Source organism: Spinacia oleracea, chromosome 1 (genome assembly GCF_020520425.1).
Source record: "Spinacia oleracea cultivar Varoflay chromosome 1, BTI_SOV_V1, whole genome shotgun sequence".
Lineage (NCBI taxonomy): Eukaryota > Viridiplantae > Streptophyta > Magnoliopsida > Caryophyllales > Amaranthaceae > Spinacia > Spinacia oleracea.
In genome coordinates, this window is record NC_079487.1 from 99993957 (window position 1) to 100013964 (window position 20008).

The following is a 20008-nucleotide window of genomic DNA, read 5'->3' on the forward strand; positions in this document are numbered from 1 at the left end:
GTAGTCTTCATGCATTTCTTTACTTGTCTTGATTTAATATCCAATACCTAACTTTTCAGGGACATTCAGTTTCTCTTTTGTTTCAGGCATCTCTGGAACTAGCCTTTTCAATTCTGTCAGTTTAATGGCTTATAATGTCTTCTACACAAGTGTCCCTGTTCTTGTTAGTGTTCTTAACAAAGATCTAAGTGAAACGACAGTTATGCAGCATCCTCAGATCTTATATTACTGTCAAGCTGGAAGGTGTGTTTTTTGGGTTGATCTTGAAATGTGGTTCATTAAAAAATTATTTACGGTTTTATTCCTTTGATGAATGTATGTTTAGTTTGATTATCGGGGAAAATAGATGTAAATAATACTAAGATTTAAGTAGAACAGGCAAAATCCATTATGCAATATCTGCAGAACAATGCGTGAAAGACCGATTAAGCCACGCTGATGACAAACTTGTATTAAAGTAGAATTTTTTTCTTGGAAGCTCAGTTATCAAATTATTCAACAATAATTCCATAAATTTGCACCGGTCACTAAAACATCCTCTAAATATTTTTACCTTGGAGAAATACCTTTCCATTTAAAATCAACCAATAATTCAATTTTTTTTTTCTGTTATAAATGTAAATGAAGAAACACATTTCAATCAGTAGAAAGGCTTTCATACAAATCAAACTTAGCCTATAATTTTATTGGTCTGACGCGGGCCTTGCTCAGCAGTCTGGCTGACGAGAGGACTGGGCAGCGTTAGCTGTTTGTTTATGGATGGAAAGCTTAGCAATTAAGCTGGCATTAAATAAAATAATGAGTTAAGTGTGTGTCTAACAGATGCTTTATTGTAACAGGGTTCTGAACCCAAGCACCTTTGCGGGGTGGTTCGGACGGTCTCTTTTCCATGTATGTCTAATACCCTCTCATTCTCCTTTATTCGTCCATTTTGTAGCGATGTGTTCTATTGTGAATTGAGACTGAAATAAAACGCCCTTACTGCACGTTTGGTAGCCGACTAGGCGGTCATAAATGTGTCAATGGAATGCTTATCTTTTTTTTTTCCTTCATAATGTTTCATTACCATCCATTACCATTTGGGGAGTGGTATTGGGTGAGAATTCAAATTTATGAAGAAAACGCCAAGTTTGAGATATGGTTTCACTACCATGGACATTATTATGTTATTTTTCTTGCCAAATAAGACTTAAGTGTTATTCCATTTCCACCAGTTATTACCGGCTACCAAACGAGCGTTAGTGTACAATTAAAGCTATAAACCGTGCAATGATTTCTTCAGTCATTTGTACCCCCTAAACGATACCGCTGGCCTGCTCATCAGTGTGAGCCATCTATGACAGTAAATCCTCATCAGTTATCACAAACTTCAAATTCCCAATTACATGGTGTAAGCAATAATTTCTTCAGTCATTTGTACCCCCTGAAACGATACTGCTGGCCTATTCCTCAGTGTGAGCCATCTATGATAGTACATTCTCATCACAAACTTCAAATTCCCAATTACATGGTGTAAGCAGTTGAAGCTGCTTTGATTCATCGAGTCACTTACTTAAATATTCTTCTTCTTGCTTTTCTTTAACTGATCAAGATGATGCAATATGCAGGCTATTGTTGTATTTATTATCAGTATAAACGCATGTGCTGGCGAAAAAAGTGAAACGGAGCAGGTAGCTATGGTTGCACTGTCTGGATGCATATGGCTGCAAGCTTTTGTTGTAGCACTGGAAACGAAGTAAGCCTTAAACAATGCTTATCTCTGAGTGCTAGATTTAGAATATACTGCTTCAGGAAAGTATTCCCCCCCACCCAACAGGTTAAAAAAGAAGCCGAAAGAAAAGAGGAAAAAAACAAGGGGGGATTTTGTAAAAAGGGACGTGCAATAATACTTAAGTTCTTGATATCCCCTCTCCCCAAACTTTGGGAATACATTGCCCATTTGGCCCCAATGCCCCATAAAGTATCTCAAGTTAACTCTACTTGTTTGATCTAGTGTTTAATTTTGTTAGACCTTCGTCCCTGTAAGTATACATATTCTGTCACCTTACATTCTTGTTTCTCCCTGGTTTTAGTTCTTTCACGATAGTACAACACCTTGCAATATGGGGGAATTTGCTTGCCTTCTACGTCATCAATCTTATTGTCAGTGCAATTCCGTCATCAGGAATGCACACAATCATGTTTCGGTTGTGTAAGCAACCGTCATACTGGATTACTATGTTTGTAAGTTGCTGCTCTGTTAAACCATCCCGTACTTGCCTTTCCTTGTCTGCTGCCTTTTCCTTTACTGATAAAAACTTGTGTGTTTGTTTCAGCTTATTGTCGTGGCAGGCATGGGTCCAATAGTAGCTATAAAATATTTCCGCTTCACATATACACCAAGTAAAATCAACCTACTGCAGCAGGCTGAGCGCTTGGGTGGTCCCATCCTATCTCTAGGTAACATTGAACCTCAGCTTAGGTCAAATGAAAAAGAAATTACACCCTTGTGTATAGCTCACACGAAGAGTAGGACACCGGTGTATGAGCCTCTGTTGTCTGACTCACCAAATTCCACTAGAAGGTCGATTGGGCAAGGGTCACCATTTGAGTTTTTCCAGACACAAGGCAGGTTGTCTTCTAACTACTCGAGAAATTGTAAGAGCAATTGATTCAGCAAATGATGAGAGTGTATAGCTTTATCAGGCGTAGGGGTTATTTCATTTGTAATATCATCTTGTAGGCTAAATATAGAATGTACGTGCGTATTAATTTGTACAGATAAAAAAACACCAGATAGGATGATTTCAGGCATTCTGATTTCTAATTTGATAACCATTTACTTTACATGAGTTTAAAGCAACAATTTTGAGTATGACCGACCTTGTAATAAACATTCTATTTTTTTCAGAATAATAGTGACATTCAGATGTTTATCTGTACTACAGTATTTATTACGTGGTTTTGACTTAATGCATGTTTAATTTTTTACAGAGATGGCAAAAGCTGGTTGGACTAATATTTCTTATGTACAATAAAACAAGAGTAGGCTATTACCAAAAAGGTTCCACAGAAAAATTTATACGCCTAGAAATCACGGAGTGGGCGCAAGGCTTTATAGAATGGGTGTGCAAACTTCACAAAGAAGTGGGAGATTTTAATGATGGCAAGTTTGGAAGTCTCATAATAAACCCATACCACGTATGCTAGAACAAATTAGAGGTTGGCTAGGCCGCTGGTTATCAGAGACAAATTTATCCATACCCACCCCAAAAGTACCAACCTACTTGCTTTTTTTTTACCTTCTATCTTAATAAAGTGAAAAATGTGAATAGACACTATTCGGAACGGAGGGAGTAATAAGTTTTGTTTAGGTTGTACTCCCTCCGTATTTAAAAAGAGATACACTTTACGTTTTTGACATGTTTTGATCCCCACTTCCAACATATTAATATTTTTCTATTTTTTGTGGTCCCTACACTTAATCACATCATCTTTTAACTATAATAAATAATTTACCATTACCTCACTTTCATCTTATTTTAATAAATTCAACTCACTCTCCTAAAACTATGTACTGATTAAAGTATATCTCTTTTTAAAATATTGAGGGAATACTCCGTAATAGGCAATTGATACGGGCTTTCGGGAAGGATGGTGGAGACTGATTGTCAAGGTCTGGTGACTCTACTACAGTAAAGAGCCAAGGCAAACTCGGTAAAGCATATTGTTGTTAATCATATTTGCACTTTTATTTTTGGGTGCATTAGATGGGCCAAGCCCATAAGGGAAAGGAAACAAAACTACGAAAACTACTACGAAGTACAGAGTAGAAAATAAACAAACAGTAAATCAGAAACAAACTAAACTAGGAACCATCTAGCTCCAACTCCAGTCTCCATAGTTAGCGATTTCCCAATCCCATTGGTGATCAACTGTGGTTAACTGACTTCCCATTTCGATCGTGTGGCAGCGCTGGAATCAGGTATAGAAGAAATAACTTCCCAATTTGCTCTCTTCAGTCTTTACTGTGTTCTCTCTCTCATCGGAAAATCCCAAGTTCTCTCAGTTGCACGGAGCCAATTCCAATCATCATCTTGGTCCTGGATATACATGCACTCAGGTAATCATTTTTCAAATCTACATAAATTAATGTTTTAAGGTAATTACTTCCCTTCCCCTAAGAAATACTGTGGATAAATTGATTGTGTTGAATAGGTCGAATAATTAGTTACAAACAAATAAGGGAAGGAGGAGTATAATTTTCCAATCTACTCACTCTGTATTTTATTTTAAAAAGAGATATATTTTGACTGACACATAGTTTGGAGTGTGAGTTGAATGTTTTAAAATACGGATTTTTCATGAAATGCCCCTGAGGTTTGTGTTAATGCACCAAATACCCCTAAACTTTCCAAAATGCACCAAATACCCCTAAGGTTTAATATAAATATACAAAATGCCCAAAATGACTATTTTCCGTTAACTCTGTTAACTTATCCGTTAACTTTAACTTTAACTTTAATTTAATTTAATTTTTCTCTTTTCCTTTTAATTTCTTCTTTTTTCATTTGTTTTTCTCTCTCCCCCCTTCCTTCTTCCCTGTTAAAAATGGCAGCCAATTTTTCTGGGTTGGAAGCACCATGACAGCTTTTCTCTTCCTCACCACCACCACACACCGCCATGCTAACCCCTTCTCTTCCTCACCACCACCACCCCACACCGCCACCGCCACCGCCACCGCCACCGCCAGACAAACACATACATCGATTTTCCTCTCTCAAAATCCAGATCCCAAAAAATTGATCCCCAAATCAGTAATGGGGGATTTTAATCAACCATTGTTGCTAGTTGCCTTGACCGTAACGTAGGGGGAAGTGAGGGGAAGGGAAACGACGCCGGCGAGGAAGGCGAAGTGGAGTTTGGTGGCGGCGGCAGTGGGGAATGAGGAAGGTGGGGGAAGTGAGGGGGAGGGAAACGCGGGTTTGGTGGTGGCGACAGCAGTGGGTAAGGTGGGGGAGGGGAGGGAAACGCCGCCGGTGAGGAAGGGGGAGTGGGGTTTGATGGTGGTGGCATGGCGGTGGTGGGGTTTGGTGGTGGCGGCATGGCTGCATTCTCTCTCCTCTAATTCGTTGATTCTGTGAGGATGGAGGTGGTTGCAAGGATGGAGCTATGGTTGGTGTTGATAATGGAGAGAGAGGAATTAGGGGTTTGACTTGAGGAGACAGAACAAAGGCAACAACAAGGTTGGAATGGAGAATCCAAATTTTTTTGGGGTAATTGATTTTTTCAGACAATAGTTAATTAATTTAATTAAAGATTAATTAATTTAATTAAGGATTAGTTAATGTAATTAAGGTTAATTAATATAATTAAAGGTTAATTAATGTAATTAAGGGTTAATTAATATAATTAAGGGTTAATGTTAGGATAAATAAAGAAAACAGTTTATTAAGGGCAAAAATGTAAACATACGCTAACGGGGACTTAACGTCCGTTAGCCTTGTGGGCATTTTGTGTATTTATACTAAATCTCGGGGGTATTTGGTGCATTTTGGAAAGTTTAAGGGTATTTGGTGCATTAACACAAACCTCAGGGGCATTTCATGAAAAATCCGTTTAAAATAAGATGAAAGTGGAGTAGTGGTTGAATTATTTGTTATATTAAAAAGATGATGTGAGTAAGTGTAGTAGGATTACAAGAAAGAGAGAAATATTAATATAATTGGAAGTGGAGACCAAAACATGTCAACAAAGGAAAGTGTTTCTCTTTTTAAATACACTCGTTTAAGGAAAAGTGCATGAGAAAGCGATAAAGTGTATGGAAAAGTGGACTTAATGTATGAGAAAGTGTAAAAAGTGGAATATAATGTATGGAAAAGTGGGAAAAGTAATATCCAATAAGGAAACAGGAATATAAATTGGAACGCCCGAAATAGAAAATAGGACTATAATTTTAGGACGGTGGAGTAGATCGTTGGGTTTTGATTACCAAGGAATATGCCCGAAGATTGGCAATTTGGTATTCCATTGTTGTTATTTTATATGTATATGGTTATAATTATTTGCGTTTTCAATGTGCTTTCGACGTAGCACCGGGCATAGGATGTTAAAAGTAGATTGAAGTTTGTGGAAAGGGAAAGAAACATATGTTGAGTATAAATCGGAATAAACTATCCGAAACATTTTCGTCAATTAATGGTGTTTGTTTATGAGTTGGTAACTTGATTAAGTTGGTAGTGAATTAACCAGATCGAAAAATTGAATTGCATGTTTGTATTATATTACAAAAAAAATTATACTATCATTAAGTTTTAGCAAATGCAAATAACTGAAGTGTAGTTAAAAATGTAATTTGATTGGCACGCTGGAAAATGAGTAGACACAATAAATTTAATTGCATTTTTGAATTACACATGAAAGTTATTCTATAGTTAAAATATTAGTTGAATGTGCAGGAAAATGAGTAGACCACGAAAACGTTTTGATTTGAATGTTAGTGGAGGTGATAAAAGTGAAGTCAATAGTAGTGAACAAGATGATAGTCAAGATGAGGATTTTAATGAAGTTTTAGAATGCGATAAAGGTGATGACGATCTTGTGCAGACAGTGCAGCCGCAGATGAGTACAACTACAAAACGGAAGAGGGGACGACCGAAGGTGAGTTCTCTGTTTTGAATCAAATTTGTAAAAATAAAAATTGTTACATGTATTAATGACAGTACTTGGCAGGGTGCGAAGAACAAAGATAGACCACGAAAATATTTTAATTTGAATGTTAGTGGAGGTGTTGAAAGTGAAGTAAATAGTAGTGAACAAGATAACAGTCAAGATGAGGATTTTAATGAAGTGTTAGAATGCAACAAAGGTGATGACGATCTTGTGTAGCCGCAGATGAGTACAACTACAAAACGAAAGAGAGGACGACCGAAGGTGAGTTCTCTGTTTTGAATCAAATTTGTAAAATTAAAAATTGTTACATGCATTAATGGCAGTACTTGGCAGGGTGCGAAGAACAAAGATAAGACGAATGCTACAACTATAAGTGGGAAAGTGATCCTACAGGCGCGAGTATTCAAGGTTGTGTGTAAATGTAGAACAACGATTATACCGTACTAAACATGTATTTTATATGTGTTGTAGGATAATACTTTCACCAAGGGTGGTGAAGTCAAAGAAGCTCGTGCGGTGTTGAAAATGCAGCACGAGAAATACAATGGACGGGGTATGATTTTAAAAGTATTAAGGGTTTTATTGTTGCCTAACTTGGTTTGGTATTTAAGCGATTTTTATGACTTGTTAATGTTACAGTTTTAGATAAAGTGTAGATAAGATTGGTTAAAGTAATGGATGGAAAATATATAAAGTTTGAATATAACGTTTAGACTTCAATGTTTATTTGTAAGGTTGTAGTATAAATTAGAAAATATATAAAGTTTGAATATAATGTTTAGACTTCAATGTTTATTTGTAAGATTGTAGTATAAATTAGAAAATATATAAAATTTGAATATAATGTTAAGACTAAAATGTTTATTTGTAAGATTGTAGTATAAAGTAGGAAATCTAAAAAATTTGAATATAATGTTTAGACAACATTGTTTATTTGTATGATTGTAGTATAATTAGAAATATATATAATGAATATTATTCTAAGATCGTACTGAATATGTGTAATATTCTAATATATAATAAATATTAAAGATGCAATTATTGTAACTAAATATAAAATGTTACGCTATATGGTTTATGTACCAACGTGCAGCCGGCTACAATCAATTGTAAGGTAGAAGCATATGGAAGGATGCTATACAAGTTTGATAATCGGAGGAGATAGTGGGTTCAAGAAATGGGTTTTGGTGGGCTATATAACTTGGTGGGCCTCCAATTGCCCAGGAGCTTTGTTTATTGGCTTATGACTAGGGTAGACCCCTTAAGCGAGGTATTCTCAGCCCCGGATGGATTAGAAATACCCATGTCCAAAACACAAGTTCGTTGGATTTTTGGAATTCCGCATGGTAAGAAGGTTATCCCAACGTCTGGATCTTCGGCTGATGAAGACATGAAAACCCTCGTGGAGGATTTACTATCTAAATACGGGCAGATATGGGAGAGTAATCACCCTAATAGTGCTCGTCCTGCTATTATCACTGACGGTATTCCAGTTAATCCAAGGTTCCTTAAAAGACTTGAGGGTTATTGGGAAGAGAACGAGGAGGAGGAATTTAAGACGATGTTTCTGATTGCTACATTACAAATGGTCTTATGTCCAACACAATGTGCAAGGTTAAGTTCGGGGTTATTATATGTGTGCACACTTGGCAAGAAGGCTCGGGAATATGACTGGTGCAAGCTTGTGTATGATTTTTTTATGGAAAAGGTGAAAGTTTTCTGTAGGGATTTCTATACATTTGGTTGGGTCAAAGGAATAGGGGGATGCAGCCTGTATTTAGTGGTGAGATTAACAACATTGCAACAAAATTGTAGTTGATTTGTGTGTTATATATAAGTTTAATTTGATCTATGTTTGCAGATATTTTATCTCGGTCGACTAAAAAGAAGACCAGTGCAATGGGGTTTGTGCCCAAGGTCAAAGGCATGGAATATGGAGGAGATAAAAAAAGCCAAGTCTGCAGACCGATTTCCTGGAGCAACAGGAGACTACGGATACATTGGGGTAAGTGTAGAAATTGTATTAAGTCTAATAAGTACTCCCTCCGTTCCTTTAAGTTGTATCCGTTTTCTTTTTAAGCGTTTCTTTTTGTTGTATCGTTTCTATTTTTGGACATACATTTTATCCTAAAATACCCTTACATTTCTATCTAATTACCAAAATACCTAAAGATTCTACCATATTCCCACCTAAATTTCCCCACCCCTATTATTTAATTATTTTCCCTTCCCCATATACCCACTCTCTCACCTCCTTTATCACCCATCATTATCACTCATCTCTCTTACCTTATTTCTTTATTATTTTTTCTCAATTCTTTTTTATTATAATCTCTTACATACAATCATTTTTCTTACACCCAATCATTACACTTATACCAATACAAACTAAGATTCCAATTTTCTTAAAAACCCCCCACTTTCCGAAATGGATACAACTTAAAGGAACGGAGGGAGTAATAGGTAATAGTTATGTTTTTTTGTCAATTATGTGGCTATATAATAGAGATACGTACAAAATGGGTAACTACTTTATTGCATTAATTATAAGTTATATTTAAAAGGTACGGAGTACGTCCTAACCAATTGCATAGTATGTACAATACACGGTACTGCCACAATAATACTTCGTAGTATGTACAACATAAAATGTAAATATGTATATTATATATATTGTGTAGTCTATTATATATTTCCTGTAATCCGAGTAATGTGTTGTACAAAATCTTACATTTCTAATGTGTAGTGAGTTTAGATCATTTTATATGTAATGTAGTAATGTAATGTAGTTCTTTTGTATGTAGTGTATTGATGTTGCGTATGGTGATAACCAACATCCAAAGGCTCCTAGAGTCCTAGGGACATCGACCCTCTTAGTGATGAAGAGGTAAATACAAGTTATCATTCTAATGTCTAGTTGTAATTGACCTTTTATTGAGTAGTATTTGATTGACGATTGTCTTTACAGATGACACATGTTCCTAAAAAGGGTAAGGACAGAGTCAAAGTAAAACCGAGGAAGGAAGCAGCATTGTGGAAGGGAAACAAACTGAGGAATGAATCAAGGGCCTTTGCCTTTGGAGGCTTCTTCCGACCTTGCCTCTGTTTAGTTAAAATAGTTAATAACTTAATACTACCTCCGTTTCATAACACTTGCATCATTTATGTTTTCATGTATTACAACATGTTTCTTAGACATTAATATATCTTGCATATAAGTAAAAATTATGAAAAACTTGATATTTGGAATCCTCGAATTGGTATGAATTTAACAATATTTCACTTGACTATATTTTTTTTTCTTACATAATGGTGAAAAAAGATAATCAAAGTTTGTTTTTTTGGTAATTAAGCTGTAGCAAATATATTCAAAACCTAAACAGTATTTTTACCCCCTAAGTTCAAGTTATGTTTCCAAACCTTATAAGAAGGACCAGAAACTAACAACCATAAAATAAAACATCTCGGATAGGAACCTGTATAAACAATTACAACAACTAATTACGAAAAAGAGACTCAAACCAAGCTCTATACTTGTCTTCTGGGTCATAACTCATAAGACTAAGAATCCTATACTTAATGTCCTCTTTAATGTGCTTTATAAGTATATCTTGTATCAAAATTTTGTGGTTTCACATAATGTCATTTCTGGCATTTCACACATGGTAAATAATAACTTGCACTCCAGGTAGGCAGACCCCGTTCACGAACTTATTCCCACTCTATTTCCTTCTGGCCTATTTAATTACTTACTTCTAACTTTTGAATAATGCCCAAATGACGACCGATGTAATATTACGAAATGGAGGTAGTATAAATCTTTATGAAACTTGTACTCCGTATTTGATCGAGTTTGTAACATAAAAGTGTGATAATATTTGGTTCGAATCGATTTGTGAGCGGTCGATGTTCAAATACTTGTGCTCTCAGCCGCTTATTTGAGAATACACTTACCCCCCTCTTCTCCCCCCCTCTTCTCTCTCTCCACCACTTCACACAGTTGTCACCGCCCTCATCGGCTCCAGAAGAATCAACCACCAGATCTAAAACCCTTTTTGTGGTGGTTGCAGCCCGTAAACCCCGACTCACCACCTTCTCCTCCGTCGTTGGTAACTGAAAACATCAAGGCCCCAATTACCAGCCACCATGGATGGTGGATTTGTTGCTTCTTGAAAAGTCAAAATCGGTGGTGATTCAATTGGCAGACTATGGAAGGGAATCTAGGTAAGTATGGAAGGAAAAACTGGAAGTTTGAAGTTTAAATTAGGCATTTACAAATTCTAGTTTTATTAATTTTGATTCATTTTTGTAGATTTTTTTTCGATACTTGTTAATAGTCTTGATAACTTTGATATGCTCTTTTTCTCTTTTGTTGGATTCTTTGATTCGTTTAATTTTTCTGCAAATTTATCATCTGCAAATTAATTCATTATTGTGCAATATGCTGCTTTAAGTTTCTTTTAATTGTATAGAAGAGACATGGGAGCGTTTTACTATATTAAGAAAGTTAACTATTCTGGGTACGCTGTGACCTGAACGGAGATAACCCGGTATCTGGATCGGTTAGTTGATTAGGAGTTTTAAACTGGCTATTCATGTTTTTATGATGCAGGTGATGGATTATTTGATGCATCTCAATATGAATTTTTCGGCAATAATATTGTGGAAGAAGTGGAGTTGGGAGGGCTTGATGATGAGGAAATTATACCTGTAGGTGGAATTGAAGACGATTATCAACTCGACCAAGAAGAGGTGTATATCTTTAATTGCATATGGGAATTTGATTGAAATTGGTGTTTTTTTTTGCTTGTATATGTATAACCTCTTGTTTAGGTTCTATTGTTTCTATTCTCCTGTAGAATGCATGCTAGCCAATTTAATTATTCGCATTTTTTGTCAAAATGGTTGAACTTCCAATTTCGGATATCCTAAAGTACTTGTCAAATTTGTTTCCTTAGTTTTATCAAGACCCGTCTCTTAAAAAAGGAACATCATACTATATTTTATTGATGATTGGCTATTCTAGAAGTGAATTACGTCGATATTGTCAAAGATAAATTGGGCTGAAAAATGATGACATCCCCTTTCTGGATAAGTCTTCAAATTTATATATGTGTCCAAGGTTCAAGGGATCTAGAAAGTCATTCGAGTGGAGATCAAAGGTCAATTTTTCTGTAGCAAATGCTTTGGTCTTTTTGGATGTTTACTGGAAAACATAGGTGATAAATATAATGTAGTTAAAATATGAGTTCAGTTTCTTTTTAGATAAAGAAGATGCAACCTCTATTGTGTATTTTGGGCAAAGCGATCTATCTGTATCTTTATTTCATATGCTGAGTTTGCCTTTAGTGGTTTATGGGATAGTGGATTTTCCAGCCATGCTGGTAGTCATGTATCTTTGGTATTTCCAAGGGAATGTTTCAAGTGATGAACAACCAACTGAATTGATGTAGTATATTAGTTACTTTACTTTGTGAATGAGTGATTAGTAATGCATTTTTACCAATTTTTTTCTATTTGTAGTATACTAACTGATACTCAAACCGTTAATTATAAAACTTACAATGTGATAAGTGCATGGATATTATCGCTGGGAAGAAGTAGAATGTTTACAGATTTTCTAGGCAGGTCGTAACCATTTTGTTTGCTTTAGTATTTGATGCAACATTAGAATTCTTGATGTCACTTTATTACCAATTTAAGATTATAGGCTATTATGATGAGATGTTAAATGTCCATATGCAGTATTACTGCAATTTGAACTAAATTTAATGGAACTTGTAACGTGTTAAATATGGTAACCAGGCAAAGCCTTATATTTGAATAAGAGGGAGTAATATCTTTTAAATCTTGAAAGATTTCGAGAGACGAATTTGGCATGATATACTATAGTATTTGGAGTATTCTCTATGTAAAACTAGATAAACTCTATGGATGGAACTCTTTTCCCTCCAAAATTGTTTAAGTTCCTTCCATTTTCCGATGGTAAGTTCATTAGTGCTTTCTCTGCTCGATAGGAGATGGTAGGTTGTGAATATCAGGTTCTTCAAGGAAGCACAAAGCATACAGTCTTATGCTATAAACCCCAAATGTAATAGAACAATATATAGCTTAATGGCATTTATTTTAAACCATTAATGCAATTAAAAAAAGAAAGGCCTTTTGTTTTTCAATTTGTAATTGATAGAGTTTCTGGCTTTGAATTGAACTGTGGATGATGTGCTCCTTTAGAGCTAGACAAGCTAGTGGCTGTGTTTTTTGACAGATGTTTTCTTAAAATATTATTAAGTATAGTGATTTTCCTAAAGGATAGGTTTAATAGATTAGTATTGGAGAATATTCGGTCACAAATTTTTTTGAAGATGTGGAAATGTTCAGTGTTTTATTTCTTTTGGGTAAATTGTATTGAAGATAGTAACCCCCCTCAAAGTTTCAAACCTTGATCCATCTTCAAAGTTTCAAATTGTATTGATCTCTCAGTTTTGATCAATCTACTCGACTACTCTATTGTGCTTAATAGCCATCATAGTTATTTATGGTATTCAATTTAGTAGAAGTTTTTATTATGGCCTTGAAAAATTGAAAGGACAGTGAATTTTCCTATTATGAATACCACGAAAAAAGACCAAATGATGTTCTTCGATGCATTACTGAAATATTAAGCACACCTTTGATCCTGCGTTGACCCCTTATGGAATCCTTGACTTGAATAGCATCTAAAAATCTAAAATCTGTTGCCAAACTTAGTGTTTAAAGGCCAATATTGGCTCATAATTGAATGGTCTTCCATTTGGACTTCTTGTCATATTTTATTGAACTCAGCATCATAGGTTTGCTTAAATCATGGTGGTGGTTATCTTCATAATTCTGGGTCGGGGTCCATTCACTTGATACCCTCTTACTCAACTTGGCACAATGATTTCTATTGACTTTTTGCACTATTCACTCACCTTCATTTGACCCTATTCTTTTACTATTAAATGAAATCAAATTTTGTAATGTAAAGTGTATTAGATTTGTCTCAAAAGTATATTTTCGTAATTTCAAATTTTTTATAGATAATTAAATATTTTAGTGGTCTAAGTTGTGCGTTAGCAAACGTGCCAGTCAAAATGGAACAACTTTTTTTAAAAAAGAATCTGAAATTCTCGTTCACGAGGAAAACACTAGAAAGAGAAACGGATTTGGTGTTGTAATTGTTCTAGGAGCGCCTAAATTGAATCATAACATAATTGTCATTTTGAATTTTTTTTGCAGGTTGATGTCATAGGATCTTTTTCTGATATTGATGATCTTGGTGGCGCTTTTTCAAAGGTTAGTTAGTCGGTTACCCATTTTACCTAATGATTTTTATTATATTATTGAGTATATGTAAAAGTGTCAATCCAGTTTGTTTGTGGCCTTCTTTTCCCTTTGCTTCTCTTAGTTTCCAGTGCATAGACTACCAAAGTAGTTACTTTCTGAAAGAGCAATGTTTTACAGTTAACATAGACTTCTATCTTAAAATGGGGTTGAGAGTTCCTGAAAGAATCGATCTCACATGGCAAGTGAATCCTGTAAATTAAAGAAAGACTTCAACAAAGCTGATGCATTGCAGCAAATGGCCGTGCTTCTAGTTTCTGTTGAGTTTGAAGAGTTGTTTTTGTGTCTGAAAAACAGCTGATTGCTTATCTTTTTTTTTGAAAGATACTACAAGCATTAGTATTGGTTTGTTTCTTATTCTTAATTGTAGTTCTTGTTTTCTTAAGGCTCACATGATCACTTGAGTGCAAATCCAATATTGAGTTTTCAGGAGCTGAGCTTTGTTCTATAGAAGTCTTTGTGGTGTCCCCCTTTCTTTTTTGTTTTCTAATCTTTAGGTTTTCTGGAGCTCTTGTGCTTGTGAATTATTTTCAATGCAACTTGTTAAAATCAAATTGCTTTAGGTCATTTTGGTGAGTAGTAAAAATGGCGGTAACATTATGTATCTATATGTTAATTTTGTAGGAAAATCTCTTGCCAGTCTCCATGGTGATGATGGTGCTCCTAAGAGTCCAAACTGTCTCTTTTTCTTGACAAATTTTCATTACTATCAGTGGTTGAGGGTGTTAATGGAAATTTGTGAAGAAAACCATTTGTTTGAGAATGGTCTTGCATTACCCATGGGCATTGCAACGGGACTTCCCGTTGCAAAACTCCATTCAATTTCATTCTCATTACCGCTACTTATTACCACTTACCAAACGGGCCTGAGTAGTTTAGGTTCTCAATTAACATTTCCATTGCTGCAAAATGGTTGATGAGTATATGTATGTTTTCGTCTACTAACTGAATGTTAATTATTTAATGAAATTCAGACGTTCTTAACCTTTCTGATGGACCACATGGAAGTCAAGTATGCTATTAAAATTCCTTGATAATTTAAATCTTGCTTTGGTTTCATCACATAATTATCAAACATTATTGTTTTATTGGTGAAAGTAGTCTATCCCACTTTTGAAAAGTATATAGAAACTGTGCCTTTTGTTAATCACTGTCCCTTCCGAAGATAATTTTTTCCCATATGTTCATCAAGTTTTCTCTATTTATGTGCTCTTTTCTTTTCCTAGTGTTTCTGATTTAGTAAATAGGAAGGGAAGACACACTAATACTGCCATGAATTTTTTTGAGTGAAACTAGAGTCCCAGTGCTAGTCTCACCTAAATACGTTGCTGCTTCGAATGCCATTGAAGATTCTTTTCTGCATTTATTGTTTTCAAAAGTTGATCTTGGTTGCTCTGTTTGTTCACATTTTCATTTTTATGCAGCTGAACAGGACAATCAGTGAACCCAGAGCTGGATTTATTAGTGATAGGGGGTCCAGAGAAAGTGAGTACAAGCATATATCTCATAACTTTGTTACACTGATTTTGTTAGGTTTTGGACCCTTGCTGTGTTCCTTGCTAGCCCATAGTCCATTGCCTTTTTATAATGTAAAATCAAGCTTCTGTAACCCTAAGCTAATCTACTATAGTTGTTGAGTTGAATTATTCAAAATATTGACTGTTTTCAGAGTTTTTGAATCTTTCCAAATGACTGAGCCATTTTGTTTATCTTAAATGACCTTGACGTTCAGTATATATGTACTAGTATTATGTAATTATTTGTACTTGAGTGGAGTTACATTTGTTGCTTTGCTTCTGTGTACAGAATTTAATCTGTATTCCAGTATGATCTTATCGGACTGTAATAAAAGCAAGGACAAAATATACACCATTGAAGGTCCTGAAACTGTACATGAGCATGATAATTGTTTATGGTGCTTGGAAGAAAGTGTAAGAGGAAACAAGAAAATAACGTTAGAAATGCCTATATATTTGGATCTTATCCAACAAGCACCACCTCTACGTTTATTTCTATTTGTACTTCTTTTAGATTTTTTGCATACAATATTTTATTTAGCATAGAGGAGATAGTGTTGTGCAATTGTGGTCTATAGTACGTTGAATTTTGACCGTTGGTAACATCATTTATAATGCTTTCACACTAGCTTGTTACATTTAAAAGATTTAAATGCTAAAAGCAGTAAATGTGCTCGATCACTATTTCTCTATTCTATAACAAGAATTCACTGTGGTATGATTTGCTATCATAGATCCCTTTTATATTTACAGTTCATCGATTTCTCTCAAGTCTCAACCACCTTTTAATTGTTTCAGGTTCTTCTGCAGCTGAGTGGACACAGGATATTGATTATTCAACCTGGTATGATCAGCAAGTATATCATCCAGAAGATGGGCCTGAAAGCAAAAAATGGTCTTCACAGCCATATGGTTCCTCAGTTCGTGCTGCCGAGTCAAACCCATTGCACAGAACATCATCATATCCTGAGCCCCCACCTCAGCTTCTTCCTCAACGTCATCAAAATTTCTCCACTGAACCGATCCCCATGCCCAGGTCTTCCTTCCCCTCCTATCCTTCTTCTGGGAGCAGGCCACAAATACTTTCACCAAATCAGCACTCACATGCAAACAGTCCATACTTGTCTGGTGGACCACAAATGACGCTGCATTCACAAACATCTTATCCTAGTCCTATGACTGGCTTACCTCATGGTTCTCATCTTGCTGCAAATCTACCTCACTTCTCCCCTCCTGGCCATTCGATGGATTCTCGCCCTCCTGGCCAATGGTTGAATCGGGCCAACCTCATGAACAACATGTTGCAGCACCAATTACCTCATCAAAATGGATTGCCGCCTCAGATGATATCTCAACAGCAGCAGCAGCAGCAGCAAAATCGATTGCACCATCCAGGTCCTCCACCTTATGGTAATCTAACTGGGGTACATTCTCAACTTATTGGTCCCCATATGTCTCCATCACCGCCCATGTTGAACAAATTTGATGCAATGATGGGGCTCCCTGATTTCAGAGATCAAAGACCTAAATCTTCGCAGAGAAATAGACAAAATTTACGGTACCCCCAACAGGGTTTCAATACCATTGGTCAGAGGAATGATGGTGGGTGGCCAGTATATAGGTCAAGGTATATGACTGCAGACGAACTTGAAAATATTCTTAGGATGCAGTTGGCTGCGACACACAGCAATGACCCATATGTAGATGATTTCTACCACCAAGCTTGTCTTTTCAAAAAATCTGCTAGTGCAAGGTTGAAACATCATTTTTGCCCCACTCAACTCAGAGATCTTCCTTCAAGAGCTCGTCCTACTGATGAACCCCATCCGTTTCTCCAAGTTGAGGCATTGGGAAGGATTCCTTTCTCATCTATCCGCAGGCCAAAACCTCTTCTCGAAGTTGATCCCCTGAATTCAACTAGCTCTAGCAGCGGTGAAAAGAAAGTAATTGATAAACCCCTTGAACAAGAACCTATGCTGGCAGCAAGAGTGACTATCGAGGATTGTCTTTGTCTTCTTCTTGATATTGATGATATAGACCGTTTCCTTAGATTTAATCAATTCCCAGATGGTGGTAATGAACTGAGACAAAGGCGGCAAAGCCAGCTAGAAGGATTAGCAGCCTCACTACAGCTGGTAGATCCACTTGTTAAAGAAGATAGTCAAGCTCCAAAGGATGATCTTGTATTCCTACGAATAGTTTCTCTCCCCAAAGGACGGAAACTTCTTGCAAAGTTCCTAGGTATTGTTTCCTCTGGAAGCGAGCTCCACCGGATTGTTTGCATGGCCATTTTTCGTCATTTGAGATTCTTGTTTGGTGTGTATCCATCTGATCAAGCAGCTGCTGAGGTGACTGCTTACCTTGTGAAAGTTGTATCGTCTTGTGTAAACGAGATGGATCTTAATGGGCTCGGTGCTTGTCTCGCTGCAGTTGTTTGTTCGTCAGAGCAGCCTCCACTGCGGCCTATTGGGAGTTCTGCTGGAGATGGTGCCTCTGTTGTTGTGAAATCGGTTCTTGACAGAGCTGCTGAGTTACTTAGAGACACTCATACTCATGCTGGTAGCAGCTATAATTTGGCCAATCCAGCCTTTTGGCAGGCATCATTCAATGAATTTTTCAATCTACTCCTCAAATATTGCTTGAGCAAGTATGATAGTATAGTGCAGCCAATGCAAATGCTGGCAATGCCAAACTTGGCCACTGACTTGGCTAAGGCTATTAAGAAGGAAATGCCAGTTGAGCTGTTACGAGCAAGTCTTCCTCATACTAGTGAGCACCAACGGAAACTCTTACTGGATTTTGCACATCGTTCTGTGCCTTTAGGTGGTTGAGAATTTTGTCTGATGAACTGTTGAAGCCGTCAATAAACCGCAGAGGAGAAATTCTTCAACAGTGTTGCATGTGTATAATTGACAAAGGTATAACATCATCATTTGTAGCATTTTTGTTCCTCATGTTATTGCTTGAGTGGTTGTAATCTGTTCGAAGCACCCCGCCCTCTGAAATTCGAAGCTGTAAGAGGCAAGTTAGAGTTGTTTTTTGAGTTTTGTTGGGTTGAGCTTATTTTTGATGTTGCTCTCTAGTTAGAGTAGGATGATGTACAGGAGGGTTCATAAGCGGGTCCCATGTTCCTGTGTTATTTGGTTTGAAGGAGCTTGGAGAATTTTGCAAATCCACATTGAAGCTCGATTATGGCCTTCCATTTTAGGTATTCATGCATTTGGTTTCAAGTTGTAGATCTTTCCATTTTTTTTAGCTATTCCTGCATTTGGTTTCAAGTTGTAGATCTTTCCATTTTAGCTGTTGATGCAGCATTTGGTTTCAAGTTGTAGAGCTTTTGTAGTTTGGGAACGGCTACCATATACTAAGAGATGATTGCCTTGTAAGCCGGGTAATTTTACAGACGGCGACTCGAGTATTATAATTTATAATTGCCTTTGTCTTTGCCTATTTGTTACAATAATAAACTAATGGTTAAGTTTAATGTGGTTTTGATTTTGGCCTCATTTCTTAAAAGGCCACACTAGAAGAAAAACATTTGTTTGGCTTCTATTATATTGTAGTGTTTTTTTTTTCAGGTACGTCTATAATAATTTTGTGAAATTGAATAGCAACGGTTTGTTCGAAAAAGATGTTAACAGTAGTTTTTTCTCCCATAATAACCAGTTTTTTCCCGTAGCGGAACACCAAACTTCATTAATGCCGGTTGGCCTTCGTGCTCGTGCTCGTCCCTTGGTTGAGCAATAGTTGCTTAGGCTTTGTTCTATTGACTTGTTTTGACTGAACTTTTATTCTCTAAACTTAATTTATCTGAAAAAACTTATTTTGTCTGAAATAAACTTATTTGTGTGTTAAATGTCTGAAAAATACGTATTTTTGCTGAACTTATATTATCTGAACTTATCTGAATTTATTTTGTTTGAAATAAGTCAAAACAAGTCGAATAGAACATACCCGCTTCCCCATCTCTTGGATTCAGGAGTTCTAGCAAGGCATCATTATTTTATTCTTCAATGAACTTTTCTTTAATTTCTATCTTTCAATCTCTTAATATTAATATTAAGGGTCTGTTTGGTAAACACTTTCAGTCACCTTAAATCATTAGGTGCTAATATGATAAGTCACCTTTGTTGGATATTAACAACCATTATTATTTTTAGTTAAAATAATAAATCAATGTAATCCTTAGAATGCATGCATGCAATGTCTTAAAATTGATATGAAAGAAAAGTTTGCTAATTTAAACAACCTATATTAAGCAAACTAAAAACTATATAAACGTAGGTTATATTGTTTGTAAAAATCATCCCAAAAACAAAAGAAATAGAGAGAGAGAGAGAAAATCTTTAAAAGAATTTTTAGAGAAAAATTCTTGGGTGTAATTGGGGTGCGTTTAGGTTGTGAGTTACAATAAGTGTTGTGAACACTTGTGTATTATTTATCTTTTCAGTAAAAGTTTTGCACGGTATTTAGAGATT

The 20008-nt window shown here is 35.9% G+C and overlaps 3 protein-coding genes across 12 annotated transcripts in view; all 3 read left to right on the forward strand.

Moving 5' to 3' along the window:
• LOC110805470 (phospholipid-transporting ATPase 2) overlaps nucleotides 1-2929 on the forward strand; it is a 28277-nt gene extending 25348 nt beyond the window's left edge. For 3 of the 4 annotated variants that reach the window (XM_022011079.2, XM_022011080.2, XM_056837469.1), the window contains 5 exons: nucleotides 70-243; nucleotides 840-891; nucleotides 1608-1735; nucleotides 2073-2223; nucleotides 2316-2929. In XM_022011079.2, coding sequence (XP_021866771.1) covers nucleotides 70-243; nucleotides 840-891; nucleotides 1608-1735; nucleotides 2073-2223; nucleotides 2316-2651 — 841 coding nt within the window. In that variant the 3' untranslated portion in view covers nucleotides 2652-2929. Of the gene's footprint in view, nucleotides 1-59; nucleotides 244-839; nucleotides 892-1607; nucleotides 1736-2072; nucleotides 2224-2315 lie in introns of those variants that run through there. The other variant, XM_056837471.1, reaches the window with a different exon arrangement.
• An 883-nt stretch (nucleotides 2930-3812) lies between these two features.
• On the forward strand, nucleotides 3813-9908 carry LOC110805475 (uncharacterized). Of its 7 annotated transcripts, none has more exons than XM_056837482.1 (9): nucleotides 3813-3964; nucleotides 4049-4102; nucleotides 6438-6639; nucleotides 6712-6912; nucleotides 6985-7204; nucleotides 7745-8434; nucleotides 8513-8656; nucleotides 9456-9538; nucleotides 9620-9908. In XM_056837482.1, the coding sequence occupies exons 6-9, from the start codon at nucleotides 7829-7831 to the stop codon at nucleotides 9621-9623; spliced, it is 837 nt and encodes a 278-aa protein (XP_056693460.1). In that variant the 5' UTR covers nucleotides 3813-3964; nucleotides 4049-4102; nucleotides 6438-6639; nucleotides 6712-6912; nucleotides 6985-7204; nucleotides 7745-7828; the 3' UTR covers nucleotides 9624-9908. The 7 variants fall into 7 exon arrangements, with proteins under 7 accessions (XP_056693460.1, XP_056693456.1, XP_056693469.1 ...); XM_056837491.1 differs by having other exon boundaries at nucleotides 3820-4102; nucleotides 7745-7860; nucleotides 8019-8434; XM_056837492.1 differs by having other exon boundaries at nucleotides 3820-4102; nucleotides 7123-7204; nucleotides 7745-7860; nucleotides 8019-8434.
• A 637-nt stretch (nucleotides 9909-10545) lies between these two features.
• On the forward strand, nucleotides 10546-18974 carry LOC110805478 (protein PAT1 homolog). The gene is made up of 5 exons (XM_056837475.1): nucleotides 10546-10875; nucleotides 11264-11403; nucleotides 13909-13965; nucleotides 15438-15498; nucleotides 16329-18974. Exons 1-5 carry the CDS (start codon nucleotides 10860-10862, stop codon nucleotides 18359-18361), a joined length of 2307 nt encoding a protein of 768 aa, XP_056693453.1. The 5' UTR covers nucleotides 10546-10859; the 3' UTR covers nucleotides 18362-18974.
• Nucleotides 18975-20008: the final 1034 nt, after the last annotated feature.

What these genes read in the sequence shown, in the direction of transcription:
- LOC110805475 (XM_056837478.1), top strand. Translation starts at nt 7,829, where the DNA reads ATGGGTTTTGGTGGGCTATATAACTTGGTGGGCCTCCAATTGCCCAGG. An exon ending in GATGCAGCCTGTATTTAGTG is followed by an intron (nt 8,435 to 8,512) that starts GTGAGATTAACA and finishes CTATGTTTGCAG; the next exon opens with ATATTTTATCTCGGTCGACT. An exon ending in GAGACTACGGATACATTGGG is followed by an intron (nt 8,657 to 9,455) that starts GTAAGTGTAGAA and finishes TTTTGTATGTAG; the next exon opens with TGTATTGATGTTGCGTATGG.
- LOC110805478 (XM_056837475.1), top strand. An exon ending in ATCAACTCGACCAAGAAGAG is followed by an intron (nt 11,404 to 13,908) that starts GTGTATATCTTT and finishes TTTTTTTTGCAG; the next exon opens with GTTGATGTCATAGGATCTTT. An exon ending in TGATAGGGGGTCCAGAGAAA is followed by an intron (nt 15,499 to 16,328) that starts GTGAGTACAAGC and finishes TAATTGTTTCAG; the next exon opens with GTTCTTCTGCAGCTGAGTGG.